At 40.1% G+C, this 23524-nt stretch overlaps 1 protein-coding gene and 1 long non-coding RNA gene across 2 annotated transcripts in view; one reads left to right on the forward strand and one right to left on the reverse strand.

The window, feature by feature from the left end:
• disc1 (DISC1 scaffold protein) overlaps window positions 1–23524 on the forward strand; it is a 210245-nt gene that overhangs the window by 89484 nt on the left and 97237 nt on the right. The window contains exons 6-9 of the mRNA XM_034184501.1: window positions 7739–7971; window positions 15336–15390; window positions 18618–18720; window positions 18887–19075. Of these exons, the coding sequence (XP_034040392.1) occupies window positions 7739–7971; window positions 15336–15390; window positions 18618–18720; window positions 18887–19075 (580 nt within the window). The remainder of the gene's footprint in view (window positions 1–7738; window positions 7972–15335; window positions 15391–18617; window positions 18721–18886; window positions 19076–23524) is intronic.
• LOC117523085 lies at window positions 7442–22345 on the reverse strand. Its single transcript, XR_004564412.1, has 4 exons — window positions 22334–22345; window positions 20496–20500; window positions 16222–16228; window positions 7442–7683 (listed from the first exon to the last, which is right to left on the reverse strand). It is a non-coding gene; the product is annotated as an uncharacterized LOC117523085 (long non-coding RNA).

The following is a 23524-nucleotide window of genomic DNA, read 5'->3' on the forward strand; positions in this document are numbered from 1 at the left end:
TAGTTAGTCAGCGCAGCAGAAGTACAAACAGGATTAGGCAGAGATGCAGTCATGAACGAGCAGGGGTCAGAGGCACGAGCAAACACCGACATCTGGGATGAAGCAAGAGACATGGTCGAGGAAACACAGAGCAGAAGTACGATACACGGCTAGACAAAAACAGGACTGTGATGGGCACTGGAAAGTGTACTGAGACAACAATCTGGTGGGGAAGTGAAGGACTGTAGGGTTTAAATACATGTGGACTAATTAGTGAGAAGCAAGGGACAGGTGGTATAAACGAGGTGCACGTGAGGAACAATCTAGAAGGGGGCGTGGCTTCTGGCTAAAGAGTATGACAGGGGCCAGACTGTGAGGAAGGGAGTGAGCAAAGTGGAGTGATGAAATAGACAAAGACACGTGAGCAGGTGCGAGAGCAGGAGTGAAATGGAAACACAAAGCAGACAATCAAAGTGTGGGAAAAAACAATGTCAGGTGTAGAGTGAACATAAATAACTGGGCAGACTAAGACCAAAACGGAAAAGCAAACCAGAAGGTAATAAACAGAATAATAGGAAATAAAACACTATGACAAAACTAAACTGGAACAGACAGACAAAACTATAAGTAAAACAGAAACTAAGTGATAACAAAACCTGACATCAAAGTACTACATATAACAGAAATAAAAACAGCAAAAATGGGCAGACGATAACTAAATGATAAACCATAAAAACACAGACTGATTGAACAAAACCAGAACGGAACTGAAACATGACTGAAGTATAAAAGTAACAAAGAAAGAAAGTGGCAAAGCAAAAATAGAACATAGAATAACTGCATCATGAAAATAACAATTAATAAAACAAGGCTGGGGCAGAAAGAGAAGCACTAAAGGAGCCTAGATCACTGTGAAGCATGACAGTGACATTATGCGATTGGTTGAAAAATGTTGCATTTGACATGTATATGCAGTGACTGCTCGCATTGTATTATCTAAAACGGTATGTGTAAAACTGTGTTTTGTCTGTGTAGCATGATAAGCAAAAACAGTATGAATCATGGTGTTCCAGAGGAGATATTCACCCCCTGGGGCTGACGCTGTTACATACGATGGCTAAGACCAAGCTTTACCTAATTATAAATAACTTTTGAATGATATGAGATAGAAACTTACTTTCTTTTTTGCTGAAAAGTTAACTCTGTGGACTTTCGAGCCAGCCATCGGCCATCTTTGTACTCCTCATAGAAGCTGTGTGATGACGTGCGCAGTGTGTAAAGCACTGTTTACCATATCAAGGGACAACAAAATGCACAGACCATTTTGTATATATTGTTCAAAATGTGCATTTGTGTTTATTGTTTGAACCTTATTGTTGTACAGTCTTTCACACAAGACCTCAAATTACCTTTATAAAGTGTCAAAACAGTTGTTTATTATAGTTTGCTGTGTGTTTTGAATAAATGTGTGGAAAATTATTTTTCGCTTTATTTTTTCCTTGCCTATTTTTGATTGTAAACCTTTATTACACTTATAAAACACAACAAAAACATATATATATATATATATATATATATATATTCTGAAAGCACCATATATTCTGAAAGCACAGGTTGTCCTGAAAAAAAAGAGACATAAAACTTGATTGTGGGATGCAGGGAGAGCTGTTAACAGCAATAATAAAACATTTATGCCAGGCGAGTGAACTGTCCAAAATATGCCCTCGGACCCCAGAGGGTTAAGTTATCAAATAGATGAGATCATTGCCATGAGATATACTGCCCAACAGAAGTATCACGGACTACATCGTCAGAATTATTTTTGAACTATCTAACTGTTTTTACAAGTTGAGAACAATTTTGGATTCCTATTTAAAGTTTGTGTTGGATTGTGACGCACACCAAAATGTAAGTCCCTTTTCTGTTGTTTATAAATTAATATAATATCAAATGAAAAGGATCTATTTTAGCCTTATATAAAACAAATAATGAATGTTTTTACATTCTTTCAATAGAACGACGAGGCGAACATATGTTACTTAGGGAGAATCACAATGTGTATTCCCTGCATCATCATCATCATCACTCGTTAAATGGAACATTCCATCTTTCACCTCATGAAATATTCGTACCATTGAACTCATAACTATTCATTATTTGTATAATACTTCACGTCTGCTCTGTGCTTCTCTCGTCCCTCATATGCGTGCTTATGTTGTTGCATATACCCAGCCGTTGATTATCACTATTGTATTTTCTTCAGGGATTCATGAAAAATACATAATAAAAATATTAAGATGAACGCTCAGAAGGTTATGATCTTCTGCATGTATGAGGGCAAGCCTTAGGTGAGCTACGATATGCAGATGATGCAGCGCTTATGTCGAAGTCAAGATCTGGTTTGAGCAGACTTGTTGAATCAGTGAACAGAGAAAGTGAATCACACGGCCTGAAGATGAATGCAAAAAAGACAGAGGTTATGGCAGTGTCGAGTGAACAGAATGATGAAAGCACACAGCAGATATCAATTAATGGATCTGTTCTGGAAAAAGTGGACCATTTTATGTACCTCGGTGCAAAGATCCAGGGTGATGGTGATAACAGCAAAGAAATCAGAAGTAGATTGGCCATGAGTTGGCAAGCTTTCACTGAGATGAAGAAGCTTTGGCATGGGCAGGATAAAGCAACCAAGCTACGTATCATCAGAACATGTGTCTTTCCAGTGGTCACCTATGCCTGCGAGATGTGGGTACTGCGCAAGTTGGATGAACAACACATCACAGCCTTCGAAAACAAGAGCTACCGAAGGATCTTGTGGGTCCCATGGACTCAACACTGCACAAATGACAGTATAAAGAGGAGCTTGATGTATCAAATGATTGGCTGTTGCAGCATGTGAGGAAGCAGAAATTGTCTTATTTTGGCCACATAAAGCAGCAGGATGGCATGGAGAAGAGTGTTAGAGGCTTACATTCCTGGAAAGAGAAGAAGAGGAAGACCAAAATGCAAGTGGGAGAAGACTATAATTGATGTGTTTGGCTCTATGGAGCAAGCAAGTAGGATGGGAAAGGACAGGAAACAGTTTCAAGACAATGTCAGGGGAGCCACGCTCTGATTAGAGTTTGCTTTGACGACGATGATGAAAAATATTCTGTGAAAGACTGATTCCTATAATATATTAAAAAAATTGAATCTGACGACATTGAACATTACTGTGTAACATGATTTTTGTTCCTGGCAAATAAGTGTCTTTTTCCAACTACATTTATTGCAAAACAATAGAAAAAGCCCAATTTTCATGCCAAACTTTGTTTTTTTGGGCTGCACAGCAATTTTATCCCCTCAAAACACCTATTTTTGACAATTTTCTGACTTTTTCACAATAAAACTAAAATACGGAACATAACTGCAGCAAGGTTTATTTTCAAACATTTGAAAACAGTTTTACAAAGTTAAAAATGAACAGTTTTCCTTGATTTGCGAATGTGCAATGAATCACTTTCCCTTATCAGACCCCAAATGTAGTCCCCCATCATGTTTTCATTGTAAGATCCCTGATATCTGTGTTCAAAGTCCATTATGTCTTGGTGGAAGCGCTCCCCATGTTCTTCTGAGTATACCCCCCATGTTGTCCTTGAAGTTGTCAAGGTGAGCCTCAAGAATGTGGACCTTCAGTGACATCCTACAGCCCATTTGGCCATAGTTTCTCACCAAAGTCTCTACCAGTTCCACATAATTGTCAGCCTTGTGGTTGCCCAGAAACCCATGGACAACATTAACAAAACTTTTCTATGCCTCTTGCTCCTTTGCTGTCAGTTTCTTTGGAAATTCAGGGCACTGTATCCCCCAATCTCAATTCTCTTTTGTACCCCTTCCCCTTGGCCCTACCCCTACCCCTTTAAAACAAGGGGTAAGGTGAAGGGGTATGCCTCTAGCCCTATGAATTGAGACACCCCTCCGCCTTAGGAGAAAAAAAAAACTGCCGGTGTCAAACTGCCGTCTTCACTGTTTGTTAACATGGCAACCGAAATGCAACTGTTGCAGTAGCCTGTTTGCTCCTTTTATTTCTTGCCTTTCTGCGTAATGCAAAGAAATAGAAGTCGCATATTCATTTGATGCATTGCAATCATGTCCTGTTAATTAATTTAATTAATTTGTAATTTATAATATAATAATAATAATAATAACAATAATAATTAATAGTATTAATAATCAATTGATTAGTAATTTATTAATGTTAATTATACTAGTAATTAATCAATAATAATTAATATTCTTTGATTAATCATTCATTGATTGATTAATAATTAATGAATTAGTAATTAAAATAATTTATGATAATAATTTATTAATTTATATAGCGCCAAATCACGACTAATTGCCTCAAGGCGCTTCACAAACATCATTTAAAGCAGAATAAAATGAAATAAGATTAAAACACAATAAAAAATTTTAAAACATAAATAAGTAAAAGAAGTAAAATAATAAAAAAGACACACAATCATATAAAATACTAATAATAAAACAGGAAAACAATTTATTTATTTAAAATAAATAAACACGAAATATATCAGTCTGTGTGCAATGAATGTATACATTATACAAGTTTCACTTTTTGAATGGAATTACTGAAATAAATCAACTTTTTCATGATATTCTCATTATATGACCAGCACCTGTATGTATGTTATGTGGCTGCATCTCGTTCGGTTAATATTTCTTTTTCACATTCTCCCATTTTTTGCATCCAGCTCTATTTCCTTTAGAAATTTCCTTGACAAATAATATCAGTCTATTAGGACGTCAGGTTATATGTTACACATATAGATGTGCGTCTGTATATATTTTCCAACTTATTTCCATTGATGAAACTTCTCATTTTCTGCCTCATTTTCTTATTAGGAGACGAGTGTGTTCAGGGCTCCCTGTTTGTTTACTAAATATACACACGTTACAGACCTTGAAATCCAACAGCAGGGATTGATATTATCCAAAGATTTATGAACATACAAATTAATGTGCTCATCCTTTATCATGATTTTCTCCATTGTGAGATATGAAAGTGTGTTATCGTATCGTTCATGTGTATGCACATTATAACGCCTCAGCGCATGAGCGACGTTACGATATTCCTCAGAACGACAATATATGCAACATGCATCCAGCAGCATACACATTACTGTCATAGACAACTGCCTGTTACGTTTTTTGGCAAGTTATAACTTTCTAAACAGCGTAATTTGTAATCAATCAATTTCAATCAATTTTTTTTTATATAGCGCCAAATCACAACAAACAGTTGCCCCAAGGCGCTTTATATTGTAAGGCAAGGCCATACAATAATGATGTAAAACCCCAACGGTCAAAACGACCCCCTGTGAGCAAGCACTTGGCTACAGTGGGAAGGAAAAACTCCCTTTTAACAGGAAGAAACCTCCAGCAGAACCAGGCTCAGGGAGGGGGCAGTCTTCTGCTGGGACTGGTTGGGGCTGAGGGAGAGAACCAGGAAAAAGACATGCTGTGGAGGGGAGCAGAGATCGATCACTAATGATTAAATGCAGAGTGGTGCATACAGAGCAAAAAGAGAAAGAAACAGTGCATCATGGGAACCCCCAGCAGTCTACGTCTATAGCAGCATAACTAAGGGATGGTTCAGGGTCACCTGATCCAGCCCTAACTATAAGCTTTAACAAAAAGGAAAGTTTTAAGCCTAATCTTAAAAGTAGAGAGGGTGTCTGTCTCCCTGATCTGAATTGGGAGCTGGTTCCACAGGAGAGGAGCCTGAAAGCTGAAGGCTCTGCCTCCCATTCTACTCTTACAAACCCTAGGAACTACAAGTAAGCCTGCAGTCTGAGAGCGAAGCGTTCTATTGGGGTGATATGGTACTACGAGGTCCCTAAGATAAGATGGGACCTGATTATTCAAAACCTTATAAGTAAGAAGAAGAATTTTAAATTCTATTCTAGATTACTATTAAAGCCGCTTCATTTGTGCGGCTCTTTCGGCGCCATGTTTGTTTTTTCGGAGAGAGCGGTAAGCTCCTCCTACCCATCCAAACGGAGTGTGCATCCAGATTCACTCCAAATGGAGGGGTTTGTAGCCCTTCGCCTACCCCTCCGCCTCGCTACTAAAAGAGAATTGAGACACCCCTCTGTCTCTCGTGCCCGCGCAAAACGGAGGGGAAGGGGTAAGGGGTAGAATTGAGACTCAGCCTATGATTTTCTTGACTTGCGGTCCAATGAAAACACCAGCTTTCACTTTTGCCTCTCACAGCTTTGAGAAAAAGTTTTGAAGTTACTTGAATACTGCAGACTCTTTGTCAAGCGCTGTGACAAATTGTTTCATGAGACCCAGTTTGATGTGCAGAGGAGGGAACAAAACCTTATGAGGATTCACCAATGGCTCATGTTTAATGTTACGGCTTCCAACTGAGAATTCAGTCCATTCAGACCATTGCTTTCGGTGATAATGTGCTGCCCTGTCTCTACTGTCCCAAAGGCAGAGAAAACAGGGAAACTTGGTGAAACCTCCCTGGAGTCCCATCAAAAATGCCACCATTTTGAAGTCCCCAATGACCTCCCATCCATACTCATCATAGTTCAAAGCTTCCAGCAGATATTTGATACTGTAATCCTCCTTGAGATGCACTGAATGAGCCAAAGGAAGTGATGGATACTTGTTCCCATTGTGCAGTAGCACAGCCTTAAGGCTTCTGGATGAGCTATCAATGAAGAGTCTCCACTCATTTGAATTACATGCAATTCCAATTGCATTGAACAGTCCTGAATGTCACAACAATAGCACAAACTCTCTTCCTTGGCAAAGAAGCCAGATGCTTTCTTTTACTTGTTACTTGCACACTTTTCATCCAACAAGTCCCACTCCTTCAGCCTTGAGATCAAAAGCTCGGCATTTGACTTTGTCAATCCAAGATCTCTGAGGTCATTCAGATCTCCTTGACTTGGGAAGTAAGGATTCCTCTCACAAATGTAATGTCACAGTCCACTTCACTGTTCTCCCCATCCTCTGATTCAGTGCTTTCTTCTTCTGATGGTTGTTTTCTTTCTGGAGCTGAAGGTACAGGAAGCTCAGCACTATGTGGCACTGGTGCAGTGGAAGATGGAATGTCAGGATAAGGAATAGCAGATGCATTCTTCCCACTTGGGTGTTTGGAAGGATCCACCATGCAGAAGTAGCAGTTGGTTGAGTGGTCAGTGGGTTCACGCCATATTCTTGGAACAGCAAACTTCATTGCTGTCTTTTCCCCTCTGTTGTTTAGGTTGTTTAATTTTTTTTTTGATTAAAGAGTGAAATATTCATGAACAAAGGAGATTCTTCAAACCTCTGTAAATTACTCTCCTGTTCTTGAAAGTTCTTGCTCGATCTGTACAAATGAGGAAAGTTTTCATAAATATAGTTGCTTTGTCAAAATTGTATTATGTTTGAAATGATGTTTGAACCCTTTTGACATGATCACAAAAAGAAAATATGATGACCACAACTCTGACAAATGGACTTAACTTTTCCAGAAATTAGTAGTGACCACTCAGTGAATACGAAAACTGGTTAATTTGCAATTTCATTGTCTTGACCACAAAACCAAGGTTTGGAGGTCAAGACCACTCTTTTCTCTTTTGATTGGTTGTGAAGAAATGGGAAATTATGGTTTTAACCCAGGATCAAGACAAAAGTGAAAATTTGTTACTGACTTTTACTTGTATAGGGTAGGAATGTGGTATTCTAATCAGAATCTGTGCAGGTGGAGATGGAGGAGCTGCAGCAGAGGCTGATAGAGCTGAAGGACCGAAGACTACATCTGGATCAGCAAATCCAGCAGGAGGAACAGCAGGTGGAGGCTGAAGAGGTGGAGGGCTCTGCATTGAGGAGCTGCACTGTGGCTCAGCTCCGCGACATCAGCCGAACCCTGCAGGACCTGGTCACGTCAGAAAACCGCAACCAAATCTTGGTCCGTCCTCCACCCTCCGTGCTCAGGTCAGCAGTCTGGAAAACGTATTTATCCAGAATAATGTTTCCAAAGAATTCTCTTTCTCACGAAACAAGAAGGTGAACACAACGATTCGACAAGATGTGAGTGTACATGTGCAAGAAGATGTGCAATCAGAAAGATTGCTAACAGGTGGTGCACGTGCAACACCTGTGGCTGAGCATGACACCATACAAGCAACATACACTGAACAAAAGTATAAATGCAACACTTTTGTTTTTGCTCACATTTTTCATGAGCTGAACTCAAAAATCTAAAACATTTTCTATATTCACAAAAGACCTATTTCTCTCAAATATTGTTCACAAATCTGTCTAAATCTGTTAGTGAGCACTTCTTTGCAGAGATAATCCATCCCACCTCACAATTGTGGCATATCAAGATGCTGATTAGACAGCATGATTATTGCACAGGTGTGCCTTAGGCTGGCCACAATAAAAGGCCATTCTGAAATGTTCAGTTTTATCACACAGCACAATGCTACAGATGTCTCAAGTTGTGAGGGACCGTACAGTTGGCATGCTGACTGCAGGAATGTCCACCAAAGCGTTTCAGAGAATTTGGCAGTACATCCAACAGGCCTCACAATCGCAGATCACGTGTAACCACACCAGCCCAGGACCTCCACATCCAGCATGTTCACCTCCAAGATCGTCTGAGACCAGCCACCTGGACAGCTGCTGCATCAGTTGGTTTGAAGAACAAAAGAAATTCTGCACAAACTGTCAGAAATCATCTCAGGGAAGCTCATCTGCATGCTCATCATCTCGACCTGACTGCAGTTCGTCATCGTAACCGACCTGAGTGGGTAAATGCTCATATTTGATGGCGTCTAGCTGCTGATTAACTCTGTGTGAAGGAGATGTGTTGCCCTGTGTGAGGCAAATGGTGGTCACACCAGATACTGACTGGTTTTCTGACCCCCCCCCCCCCAAAGCAAAACTGCACATTTCAGGGTTGCCTTTTATTGTGGCCAGCCTAAGGCACACCTGTGCAATAATCATGCTGTTAATAAGTGAACAAATGAAATGAAACATTCAGTTCAAACATACAGTTTATTCACAGTCCAGAAAATACTGAAAGGATAAGAAACTTTAAGAAATAAAACCACAAATGGAAAATAATTTTAATAATCTAATTAAAGAATTAAGAAATGTTTCTGGTTTTCATCTCACTTTATCGTCCAAGAATCAGGAACTCATTGTAAATGTAGAAACTTCAGTGTGTAGCTAATTGATGCATGCGCGCACACACACACACACACACACACACACACACACACACACACACACACACACACACACACACACACACACACACACACAAATTCAAAGGTTTAGATTTTATTGAATTTTTATATTGTAACATTTTTAGCAGTTACGGGCTTAAACTGAAGTGAAAATCAACTGGTTGCAATTTTGGTCAACCACAACCTTTCCCATGTTTAATATGACCAAAGGGACTGTTGCCCAATGTGGTTATGTTATAATTTTTACTTTTGCTCCTAAAATCATAGTACTGTTTTTATTGAACTTTATTGTACCATAGGAAATTCCTTGTATGTGAAAACGTACTTGGCAATAAACTTGATTTTTGTTGTTTGTCTGTGAGGAATGGCTCACTGATGCTGATATTGTGGATGATCTTGTGATCCTTGAGGAATGAATGGATGTCCTGATTGCAGTGCTTGGGAAGCCGAGTGAGAGTATCTGGGTCTGTGATTGTCTTGGATGAAAATGAAGATCTGAGCTTTCAGTGACTTCCTGGACTTTGTATCAAATGACCTGTTACTTATGGAGACTCAGATGAGAAGTATCATTTACATGGTGAGCTATGGCATTTTGGCCATGTGGTGCAATTCTCTGGGAGTGATCCAGGCTCAGTGAGTCAGTATTGATGACTCCAGAGGCTCGAGAAGGTCAAGGGGATGGCCACATTTCACCTGGCTGTGGCAGATGGGTGATTACTTTTGAGAGGTGGGGATGGAGCGGTTGTCTGCCTGGGTGGTGCCCAAGGCAGTTCCATGGTGTGATTAGATTCTTAGACTTGAGAGGACTCAGCCATCAAACATGTATGTGTTTGTGGTGAAAGTGTCAAACCTGTTGAGAGATTCACTTATCTCAGCAGTGATATTGATGTCTCGGGAGGTACCTGGACAGGAGGGGTTTGAAGATGCATATGCCTTTGCAAGAGAACAAAGGCCTGGCTTTTCATGATCATAGTGGAAGATTGGATGCCTTGTTACTTGGTCTAGTCAGAGAATCCTTGGGTACTGCTAGAATGACCTTGTGTCACATGAGTACCGTATTTTTTCAGTGTGTCGTCTTTTTTTTTTTTTACTTTTTTTTTTTACTTGTTTGGGAGACCCTGCGACTAATACTCCAGTGCAACTTATATACTGAAAATTCACATGCTTGTTGTTAATAATAGCAATTACAGTGACTACTTACATAGAACTTTCCCCAAAAGCAAAGCACTAAACAAAATAAACTTCAATAATGAAAGAAAAATGCCAGTAATAAAAAATACATGACAATAATGCACAAAAATCCCAAATTAAAGAGCTGATAACACAGAAAAGGTGCGACTTATATATGGTTTTCTCATCTTCAAGAGGCGTTTTTTTGATAGGTGCGACTTATACTCCGGAAAATATGGTAGTTACTTTGATTCCCAGATGAGGTATCCTCCTTCCCTTCTTAAGTAATGCTGCGTTTACACATAACGACGACAAGTCACAAATGCCACATATACATTCTTGGCCGTTGATCACGAATGTGATGATTTGAGGCAGAGGTGTCAGGTGTCCTCAGGAACTGCTGCAACTTGTTACCACGGGTTACGATTAATGGTACGTGTTGCTGGCGAATTATCAGGAACCATTACGCATTGTCAAGAATTAATGGTCTGTGCTGTTGCGCGCTCTTCCACGCTATTGCGTGTAACAGCGCATCGTTACGTTCTGTCACACTGTGAATGAGGCGAATTGTCTCCACACATACACATCCATATTCATCCATCAGCTGCTGAACAATTCAGATCGCTCCAGTTTGCTTCTCAAAATCCACAGCAGAAGAACTTTGTGACTGCATGCCTAGTTGGGCTCTGCCACCTTAGTGAATTTTCATGGAGTGGCGCAGAAAGGAGGAGGAGATGGAGAGAGCCAGATGTGTCGTACCATGCGGCTCTTGTCTCGCTTGTTTTCCCAAACATCAGGCACTGTAGCAGCGGCAGGTGGAACACCTGCAGAAGCGCACTGATAAGCATTGGCATGAAACTTTTAGCCGATTTGGCGTCACTGTCCTTCTTCAGCATACTGCAGCAATGAAACTGAATGTGGTGCAGCAGGGTTTAATTGTGTGCACATCAGTTCCCTCAGTTGCGACCTCCACAATGTGGCGAAATGAGGGTGGCGCGTGACATTCGTGGAAGATTTTTTTGACAGCCAAACATGCTCCAAGAAAATCACGAATATCACGCACCAACATGCACGATTAAGAACCCTATTCAGATGCGTCATGTTAAGAATGTCAGGAATGTGCCAAGAATGACGCAAATATGACATTTGTAATGCATACTGCCTATGTGTAAACACAGCATAATGTCAGGCACAGCATTATGGTCCCTCTTGGCATGACCCAGAGTGCAGCTTCTTCAGTGCTGAAGACCACATCAGCTCGAAAAAGGTCAAGGTGATGCCGACATTTGACGTGGCTGTGGCAGATAGATTTCTACTTTCTGGAGGTGGGGTTGGACTAGTTGTCTGCCTCGGTAGTAACCAACCAGGACCCAGGGCATTGTTGTGACATGTTGGATGTAGCTGTGCATGACACCAGTGCATGCACCCAGGTTTGACCTGAACTGACCCCTTCGCCCTTGTTAGAGTTATGTATCCCATTGAGTGGTGAGATTTTCTTGCTGGCCTGAATTTGATATTTCATGGTTTGTTCTTCAATTATACAGGTTCTGCTTCATTTTTGGCATAAAATGGAGTAAAAAAAAGCCAATTCATTTTTCAAGTTCTCAAACATTTTAACTTAAATTCAAGAAAGCAGATGGAATAAACAGCAAAGACTAAACAGTCACTGAAAAATCTGTTTTATAAGGTTGATTGAATGTAGTATCTTCAGTAGTCTTCAGTAGCTGTAAGAGATACTATAATGGTAAATGGACTGCATTTATATAGCGCTTTTCCATCTGCATCAGACGCTCATAGCACTTTACAATTATGCCTCACATTTACCCCAATGTCAGGGTGCTGCCATACATGTCGCTCACTACACACCAGGAGCAAGGGTCCTTAGTGATTTTCCAGTCAGGCTGGGATTTGAACCGAGGATCTTTTGCTATCAAGCCCAACACCTTAACCCCTATATAATATAATAATAATAATAAAATGGATGTGATACTTTCATTAAATCTGCTAAAAGTATGTGCAGAATGAAGGACTTGAAAACAATGAACTGCTGAATGATGCAGTACTATTGGTGTCCACATGGGGGTAGTAGAGAGCCATTGGTTGTATGGATAAGGCAGCAAAATGGTTGAATGACTGCAAATCTTCAAAGCTCTTTTTATTCCATTTAATATTTTTCTGCTGGTTTCATTCATTCTGTGTCAGCTGGTGGTGCTTTGATTTTTATTTTTAGATTATTATTTGTTCTGTTTGTTGTACACGGCATTACCGTGTATCACAGAGTCAGAATCACACAATCACATTTCAGCTAAATTATTTTAATAAATTAGGGTACATTGGACAAAGACATGTTGCATCACACACTAATATATGGTATGACGATGAACATATTTTATAAAAGGTTATTTGTTATTCCTCACATCGCCTCTCTCTTCTCCCACCTGCTTTGAATTTTAATGCTTTTCCCTCAGATGCAAATGATCACTTTGCATCGTATCCGCTGAAGTTAATAACTCGTGAGGGAGCACAGTGGAAAGCCACTCTGTCTTGCCACTCGTTAGAAATACATGCAAATTGTACTTCTTATCGCCTTCTCGATGGCGCGACCCACCATCAGTGGCATAATTTCATACCTGACACTCCAACCCTGTCTTTGCCCCAGCTGGAATGGATTTATTCATGCTCCTGATTGAAATTGGGTCTTCAGATTGGATATTCAGCTGCCTGTCCCATCATGGGTCAGTGCGCTCAGTGTTGCACTTGGCTTTTCAATTAAAATGATATTTTTTTCTCTCGCATCAAGGTGTACTTTTATATTGCTCTTAGATTAAAGCAATGCCAGAATTGTTGCTTGCTGGATCCATAGATGTGCTGTCACACTGGTCAGTGTTTTTTTCGGGCTTGCTCTTTGAAAGCACCAAAAGCCTTCACATATTTCAGAATGCAGCTGGTCATGTGTTGGCTGGAGCTTGAAAATTTGATCATATCATCCCAATGGTAAAGTCTCTTCACTGTTTACCATGTTCAAGTGAGAACAGGTCCAAGGTCCTGTTGTTGACCTACAAGGTGCCAAGTTGGTTTCTGTATCATCTTATTTGGCTGATTTGCTGAAGACTTAAGTGCCAGCATGAATCCTGGCATCGCAGGGAGCCAGACGGTGGGATAACCTTTCATAATGTGCACTAACTGTGTGGAACAGTTTGTCAGTTGAAGGGATACTGAAAGTTATCGGTTAGCTGTGGCTTCCAATAAATTTTTGGGTGGTTTATCAGTTTAGCTTTATAAAAGATAACTTTTCAGTTAGCTGATTAGCTGTTATTGAAGCTAACTTTTTGGTTAGCTGTGCCCACCACTGGTGTATTTGCAGAAAGCCGCAGCAAACATGAGTCTCATTTCCTGGTTGAGCTCCATCTTGGGGCAGCAGAAGCGGAGAAAAAACCATGCCTTCCCCTTTATCATTGGTGGAAAATGCATGACTTAAGCCAATCAAAAATCACCAACCCCACATGGGTTGATCACCAATCCACGTGGGGGAGTTGCTGAGGACATTTTGGTCAAAATGCCACCAACGTCAGACAAAAGTACCGACATTGCCTCCAGGTGGACAACAACAGGAGGAGTGACACTCCTGTGGGTGAGGCCTGTGTCCAGTATGTCTTGTTTTGGATAGGAATTGTTTTTTGAGTGGCACAAATATTTTATGTGGCATCTTATTGTTTTGGAAATAGTTGCACACACAAAAAAAGCCTGACGCATTTCCTGCATTTTTATGTAAATAGTTGTATGTAACTTTGTTGTGTTCACTACAGTTGTACATGTTTTTGAAATTAACAATTTATAATTGTATTCTAAGTTATAAAAATGGTTTGTTAAACATGTTTGTGGTTTTCACAGTAAAAAAAAAAGTTTTTCTATTTAGATTTTATGTTTTTGTGTGAATTTGAGTCCATTGTCAGAATGTCAGAATGAAACATTGTAAAGTCACACAGGTGAGGTAGCGCTGAAAAAATGACACCAAACATGGCAAAGTAAACAGTTTTTCAAGGTAAATTATGAAGGTTTAACCAAAAGTAGTCAAAAATGGCCCATTTTACCCTGGACTCCAGAGGTGGCATGACAGATTTTGTACGCCATCTCATGGTCAGGTTTCAGATTAGCAAGACAGACAGTGGTGTCAGACTGGTCTCCTGTCCAGGGTGTACCCTGCCTCATGCCTTGTGACTGCAGGGATAGGGCTCCCCCCCGTGGCCCCCAATTGGGATAAGCAGGTATAGCAAATGGATGGATGAGTACACCTTTCTAGATTGGGTATTGTTTTGGGGTTTTTATGTGTTCTGCTTTGTACACAACTTTGAAAGCTCTTTGTAAATAAAGTTATTATTGTTACTAACTTCACAGGCAGCGTGTTTCTCTGATTCATCAGTCTTTTCAATATCATGAAAAAGACTGATGTTTGTGATATCAGACGAATAGGTTTGTCTCAAGATGACCAGTGTATTTCATGATCCTTTCCCAGTTCATTAATTTCTGTAATAAATAGACCATTGACCTGTCTCTTGTTTACATGTTTACATTGATTAGTGAATATTTACCCCTGATCTCTGCAAGGTTGTAGACCTGATCTGATGTGACGTTTTTAACCTTCATGTCTAAAATTTTGATCTTCATCTTTGTATTACTGTTTATGATCTTTCTTTTATCATCTGCTTTCACAAGTCCATTGAGAAGAAAAAAAATCTTTCAGCCAAATGCACTTTATTTTAAGGAACTGGATTTGAAACAGAAGCATTTGGATAGATTTGGGAATTCTGCATGCAGAAATAATAATAATAATAAAAAAATTAAAAGTAAGTGGTAGGTTTCATGTCCTGAAGGTTAGGTGGGAATGTGATGGAAAAGAATTGCTGATCATTTCATATGTAACTTTTTTTACAGACTCCAGGAGCAGGAGCATGCATTGAATTTGTCGATCAAGGAAGCTACTGCTAAAGTAAGGCACCGTTACCTTGATCACATTCATTCCATAACAGCTTCAGCATGCAAACTGTGTCTAAACGTGCGTGAATGTCTCATGAGTGTTGAATCAAAATAGAAAGTGTGTTCTGTAGGTCAGCTGTTAAATATGCATATGAGCGGCACAGTCAGTATTCATGTGTTTATTTCTATTTGATTAGACACTGTCCTTACTATTGAAGTCATTTTGGCTGACATTAATTGAAGTACCAATCAATCTGACATTGGACCCCAAATACCTGGACCTTCACCCAAATGACTGACCTCTAGCTGACCTTGCCAAGGCTATTTTAAAGTGTGTGCCACATTTAGTCCAAATTGGGTTGAAAATGAAATTTCTTGACCTCGACTTTGCCAAAAGGAATTCTTTAAAGGCAGTTCTGGGGTCAGCCTTCATTTACATACCAGGTTTGGAAGAAAACGGCAAAAGCACCTGGGAAAAGCAGGCCATGAAACACACATGAACTTACACCTAGGGACCTTGATCTGAAAGATCAAGGTGCCTCTGAAGGGCAATTCTGGGGTCAACCTATATGTACATAGCACATTTAGTGGAAATTGGCGAAGTACCTAGTAGTGGAACACACACACACACACACTCAACTCAACCTTTATTTCTTCTTCTTCTTGTTCTTCTTCTTCTTCAATATTTATTTCATTCATTTAAAAGAAAAAACAAAAACAAAAACAGAAAAGCAGAAATAAAGCATCTCAATTACCAGAATGAAAAGGAGCAGAGAGAAGAACAAGTCTTATATTTTCTGCCAACAATTACAATTCTAGCACATTTAAAACAAAAGCGGTCCACCAAAGTGCTGTACAAAAAAGAAAAATGAACACCAAGTTACGCCCAATCATAAGTAAATAAATAAGTTAATAACAATAAAATTGCAGCAGGCAATAAAAGGAATAAGAATAGAATAAAAAATAGAATAAGGAATAAAAAATAAATAAAAATAAAGATGCAACTGCTCTTTTTGGAAATGCCAGAGAAAAAAGTAGTTTTTTAAAGAGGATTTAAAAGTCTCTAGGGTCAGGGACAACCTAATATTGAAGGGGAGACTATTCCAGAGGCTGGGGGCAGCCGCTACAAAGGCACGTGTTACAACAGCGTGGCTTCGTAGTAAAAGAGTGCAGGTACCAGACTGGCCTACCTGCAGTCCAGACCTGTCGCCCACTGAAAATGTGTGGCGCATTATGAAGTGCAAAATACGACAACGGAGACCCCGGACTGTTGAACAACTGAAGTCATACATCAAGCAGGAATGGGAAAGAATTCCACCTACAAAGCTTCAACAATTAGTGTCCTCAGTTCCCAAATACTTATTGAGTGTTGTGAGAAGGAAAGGTGATGTAACACAGTGGTAAACATATCACTGTCCCAGCTTTTTTTAAACCTGTTGCAGGCATCCATTTCAAAATGAGCAAATATTTGCACAAAAACAATAAAGTTTATCAGTTTGAACATTAAATATCATGTCTTTGTGGTGTATTCAATTAAATATAGTTCAAAAGGATTTGCAAATCACTGTATTCTGTTTTTATTTACATTTTAAACAATGTCCCAACATCATTGGAATTGGGGTTGTAGGATAATAAACATAAATGATTGAATGTCTGCATACTTGCTGATTATTTTTCTGTTGATATACTAAGATTTAGGTCCTGTGTAGGCCCCGAGGCTCGTTCCTTATTTCCAGACTCCATAGCACCAAGTAGATGAGAGCCTGTGGCTCCCCCTGGACGGGATGCCAGTCACTCCCCCAGCCAAGGCTGGTACCATTTACAGCTGGGTGGACTGAGACATTGCAGATTAAGTGTCATATCCAAGGACACTGACAAGTCACCTGAGCAGGATTCAAGTCCAGGTCTACCTATCGGCAGTTTAGCGCCTTATGCACTCATGTACCTGCTCTACATTGATTTACTAAGTTAAAGAGTAATTTTTTGTGCCTGTAGCCAGTGAAGTCTCACTCTGTATGTGTGTTGTGTCACAGTGAGACTGGCTTTCAGAGCTGTTGGTGCAGTATAGCCCCATGTGTAAGTGATGTTATATCTTATGGCTCTGAGGATTGTCAGAGGTTTGGTTTTGCTTCTCTCAGATCTATAGCTGAAAAAAGCCAGAAGAGACTTAAATATGTAAGAAGTTGGCAGTTGAAGGATTTGAGGAGGGCAGGAGAGGGAGGCACAGCAGGAAAGACCTTTTTTCTGTCACTGTGTTCTTTAGAAACCTGTCATCAAACAGTTGTTTGATGCTGCAACTGCATCTCAAAGGAACCTGTTGGCGTTCCATGAAGAGGCACTCTCTCCATAATTACAAAATTGTCTATTGTCAAGTTTTGGTGCCTACGTAAATGAGACATCCAACATGTCACAAATGGCTCACCTACTGTGTCAAAATGATTGCTGGCCTTAAAGTAAGTCATTTTCATGACTGACATTTTCAAAATTGGCTGATGTTTTGAAATGAAATTAGCAGCGCTGAAATTTCTACAGTTTGGAAAAAAGCTCCAGAGCAGTTCATGTAATGTGGGAAAATGGAGTCACGCAAACTCAAAAAAAATTTATTGAAGTGGAAAGAAAATTCCCTAGAGAGGCTTGACGTCAGAGATACCGGCCTGTTTGACAGCTTCTCAAAGCACATTCAGAAGGAAGTGTTTCAGAAAATTCAGCTTGGCATCCTTTTTAGCAGTGAAAACATAATACATGGTCCCTGAAAAGAAGGTGTATCATGGGGATTGTATCAGGCTGTGACTCAACAGTGAATACATGGGAGAGGATGGAGGATTAAAGGGCAGAGTGAAGGCAGACGGGAAGCATCATCCGCTCGGTGAATAATGGCGAGCAGAGCCGCCCGCATCCCCATCAGGCCCGTGACATTCACGGCCTTTCTCCTCCTCTTTCATGAAGACTTCACATTTCCCTGTGTGTCCACATAAAAGGAGACGCTCTGTTTCTTTCCAAAAGGTTACAGACAAGGTGACACATGGCAGATGATGCTCTGCGGCGTATTCAAAGCAGGCAGAGCGCAGAAAGTCCGGAAATGAATTTGTAGCTTCTTGTACAAATAAGTGTCAGAATGAGAATGAATTGTAAATGAGCTGTGCATCCTGTGGGACCCATGTGTCTGCAAAGGTTTTGTCAGTTACTACCTTCCTTCTCTTCTGCCCCCCCCTCGCCTCCTCCCTGCCTTCTTCTCCCCAGGTGGTCATGAGTCAGAGGCTGGGCAGCAGCTTGAGGAGGAAAGTCAGCGAGACTGAAACGCAGCTCTTGGCACTGCATGAAGCCAAACTGGCAGCCATCTCAGGTCCTACCCCCCCACCCCCCAGCATCCTTCCACCCACACTACACGTTACGTCGTTTATTTGAATTGCATAGCCTCAGCTAATTACGGTGTTAATGATCAGGTTGCACATTAACAGGCGGTGTAAGTGCAATGTCCGCTAATGCGCTCCTGTTGTGCGTCGGTGCAGGTAACGACTTTGGCAGTGCCAAGGAGCTGAAGGCTGAGATAAAAGCGGTATACCTGGAGCGGGACCGTCTGGAGGCTCTGGCCAAGAGGCTGCGCAGCCTCAGCTTGGGGAGCAGCCAGGAGCTGAGCAGGATGAAGGAACAGCGGCAGCAACTCAGGCAGGAGCTGGAGCAAAGGGAGGCCCAGCATGGTGAGTCCATCAAGGTCAAGGTCCCAAAGAAAAGCACCATAAAGCAACAACAACAAAAACAATTCTCTCCCCTGTCTATGGATGTTCTCACTGACTTTTCTGGATGTAGTTCAGTCAAACGTTATTATTGCAGGTTCATGTAGAATAACGTTACTGGGAAGGTGGAGACTGGGGAGAAGTTTGGAAATGGGCATTTAGTATATGCAAAGCTAGAGAGACTAATGAATGAATGAAAACTGTTTATTTTGAACATTTGATACAACAACAATTACAAGATAGATCAGTAAAGACAACAACAAAAAAGTTCCTACTGTGTACCCAACATGTCCGAAAAGGGGTAGGGTGAAGCATCAGCTTATTTATCCCTACCCCTTCTTCCCCACAACCAGTAATACCCTTTGCCACATATACACATAGATTCCTACACACCTAAACCGATATCAATATATATATATACATATACATACACATACACATATATATATACATACACACATCAACATACATACACATATACATACACATATATACACATATACATATATACACATATATATACACAAACATAAATATACACCTACACATACCTACTTACATACAAAATACTATATATTTACAAGCCGAAGCAAAAAACAAAAACACCCTAACCCTCATTACCCTTCCTCCTCCCTATACCCAGAAAAAACCATATTTTTGTACCGCTGTTTGAACTGGTTCATGCTTGGACATTGCTTGAGCCCCACTCCCAATCTGTTCCACATCCTCACCCCACAGACAGAAATACAGAAACCTTTTAATGTTGTTCGTGCCCACTGATGCTTTAAATTAAATTTCCCCCTCAGACTGTAATCCCCTGATCTGTTAAAAAACATATTTTTAATATTTGCTGGAAGTAAATTGTTTATTGCTTTATACACAATTTGTACTGTTTGAAAATGAACCAAGTCTGTGAATTTTAAGAATTTGGATTGTATAAATAGTGGATTTGTATGATCTCTATAGCCAGTATTATGAATAATTCTTATAGCTCTTTTCTGCATTACTGATAGTGATTGTGTTGTACCTTTATAAGTATTACCCCATACCTCTGCACAGTACTGTAAATATGGTAAAACCAGTGAGCAGTAAAGAATGCGGAGTGAGTTGTGGTCCAGAATATGTTTCGCTTTGTTTAGAACTGAAATGCTTCTTGACAGTTTACTTTGTATATGTTTTATATGAGTCTTCCAGTTTATCTTATCATCTATTATCACCCCCAGAAACTTATTTTCATGTACCCTTTCAATATCTACCCCCTCGACTTGTAACTGAACCTGTATGTCTGTATTACAATAGCCAAATAACATGTATTTTGTTTTACTTAAGTTTAATGATAATTTGTTTCTGTCAAACCATATTTTCAATTTTCCCATTTCTATACTGATCCTCCTCAGTAATATTATTATAGATCCTCCTCCTCCTATTATTGAGTTACTGTATCTTCTGGAGTGTAAGTTCCTGGTATTAGATTCTTTAGTTTAGAATTAGAAATAGAAAGACCATGGGGCATGAAAATGACAACAATAACCATGGTCACTGGTGCTCTTGTGCTTGTCGAGAAGGGAATTGAAAAATACACCAGCAAAGTCCCAGGAACGTAAGAATAGAATATCTTCAGAAGATCATTGTCCATGGAACTGCTTATGTCTCAGGAGGACGCTATCCATCAAGTAACACCAGATTATGACTGCCCCAAGTTCAGGAGTTCAAAGAAATTAATAAGTCCCCCTGGCTTCTCCCTTGCTTCACCACAGCAGATCCAAGGCGGATCTGCATGCTGATTTGGCACATGTTTTACACCGGATGCCCTTCCTGACGCAACTCCATATTACATGGGGAATGGACAGGGGTGGCCTTCAATTGGGAACTTTCTGCACTGGAAACCAGCACACTTAACTGCTTGGCAACCACTATAATAATAATAATAACAAGAGCAGTCAGAGATTTTCTGACTTCCACCAGTCTGGATCTGGATCACCTCCATAATTCAATGGAGTCTTCCATACCCTAATATCTATCTGTGGTGCAAGTTTGGTGAGAATCTGTGAAGTAGTTTTGAAGAAATCCTTAAAAGCCTATATAAAGTGAATCTTAATCCAGAATCTGGAGCCAGATCCGGATCACCTCCAAAATTCAGTGGAGTCTTCCATGGCCTGATATCTATCTGTGGTGAAACTTTGGTGACAATCTGTTTAGTAGTTTTGACGTAATCCTTCAAAGCGTATGTGAAGTGAAATCTTGAGCCAGAATCTGGATTTGGATCTGGATCACCTCCAAAATTTATTAGAGTCTTCCATGGTCTAATATGTATCCATGGTGACAATTTGGTGAGAATCCGTAAAGTAGTTTTGACATAATCCTTCAAAGACTATATTAAGTGAAACTTGATCTAGAATCTGGATCCGGATCACCTCCAAAATTTAATGGGTTCAAACCATAAGTCAAAACTGCTTTGCTTTTGATGTCTTCTGCCACACGTCTGGGGCACTATATGTTGAATGTAAATTACTTTTTTGTAGTAGTAGCCTGGCAGCCAGGCTCCTTCTGCTGGGGTAGAGTTGAGCTCAGCTCCTCAGAGCTGCCTGACTAATGCAAAACATGTAACTCATAGGAACGAACATGTATGAGTTTGGGGTTTACAAATGTTTTTGACCTTTCTGCTTTACTCACTATATGCCAGCAAAAAAAAACATTAGCGAACTAGAAGCTAGCTGAACAAAAATTAGCGGAAGTAAATTTAGCAGAAGCTAATTGGTCTGCTGATGGTTTTAGAAGTTAGCTGAAAAGCTAATCTGCTAACAAAAAAAGCTATCTTAGCTAATTAGCGGTTAGCAGATTGTCGTAGTCCTTTGTCTGACTATCCTTGTGCAATGTCAACACCTTAAAGTGAGAGGCAGTGCTGGGTGCTCTGGCCCCAGAAATACATTTAACATCAGCTGGCATCTGTAATCTAAATTTGCGGATGAAAGAATCCGCTATCACTAATGCACAGCATTTCCTGGAGCCTGAATATGGGACTAGAACTCACCCGTGGGCTTGGAGAGCTATCAATAGGCATGTCCAAGGCTGAAAAATGGTTCACAGTGGCAATTATGAACCGGGTACCACAACCAGGCACCAAGCCTTACGGGAGTTCTTCCGCCTAACAACAGTCCGAAAGCCATTGTCTTTAGCTGGCAAAGCTAAGGAAGCGCTAACAGATGCGCTAGCCGACCTTACAATAAACTAATCTGGAGTACCTGGGATGTCTAACGCCACTAAATTAAGAAGCTGCTCTAACTTACGAATATGGCTCCCTAAGAGGGCTACTCTTACTGTCAACAATGCGCAAGATTAATGTAAAGTGTTGTGTACCAAGAGAACCTAAACATGTAGCAAAAGCTGTTGCAAGCAAAACGCCAAGGAAAAGCTAACCACTCCTAGGATTCTCACAGGAGTAAAATAATGAGCTAAAATTCATAGCTGTTACACATGAAAACTAACAGAATTGATAGAGAGGAAACAGAAATAAAAGAAACAATTACAGCCTTGTATTAATTAGAAAGGCAGTGTGCAGTTCAGTTGCTGAGCAGTCCGTCAGGGAAAATGTTGCTATTATAAATGTAATAAAATGGAATGATACAGGGAAAACACAATGAACACACTTACTGAAATTTATTTAATAGTTTGTACAAAAGTCTTTGTTGGTAATGACAGCTTCAAGACACCTCATGTATGGAGAAACTAGTCATATGCATTGCTCAGGTGTGATTTTTCCCGTTCTTCCACACAAACAGTCTACAAATCTTGAAGATTCTGTGGACCTCTTCTATGAACTCTGATCTTTAGTTCTTTTCATAGATTTTCTATTGGATTCAAGTCAGATGATTGGCTGTACCATTCTAGCAGCTTTATTTTCATTCTCTGAAACCAGTTGAGAGTTTACTTGGCTGTGTGTTTGGGATCAATGTCTTGCTGAAATGTCCACCCTCATTTTATCTTCATCATCCTGGTAGATTTTAATCAAGAATGTCTATTCATGTTCCGATTCATCCTCCCTTGAGTTATATGAAGTTTGCCAGTACCGGATGCTGAAAAACAGCCCTACACCATGATATTCCCACCTCCAAACTTCACTGTTGGTATGGTGTTTTTGGGGTGATGTACAGTGCCATTTATGGTGAGAATTAGGGCATCCAAAGACTTCAGTTTTGGTGTCATCTTACCAGACTATATTCTCCCAGTATTTCACAGGTTTGTCGAATTGTTGTGGAGCAAACTTTAAACAGGTTTGATCATACTTTTTCTTCAGTAATGGACTCTTGCGTGGTGAGCATGCATGCAGGCCTTGGTGGTTGAGTGCATTACTTACTGTTTTCTTTTAAACAATTCCAGGTCTTTCTGAAACAGTCCTTGCCTCTTGGACAACTC

This window comes from Thalassophryne amazonica, chromosome 13, assembly GCF_902500255.1.
Source record: "Thalassophryne amazonica chromosome 13, fThaAma1.1, whole genome shotgun sequence".
Lineage (NCBI taxonomy): Eukaryota > Metazoa > Chordata > Actinopteri > Batrachoidiformes > Batrachoididae > Thalassophryne > Thalassophryne amazonica.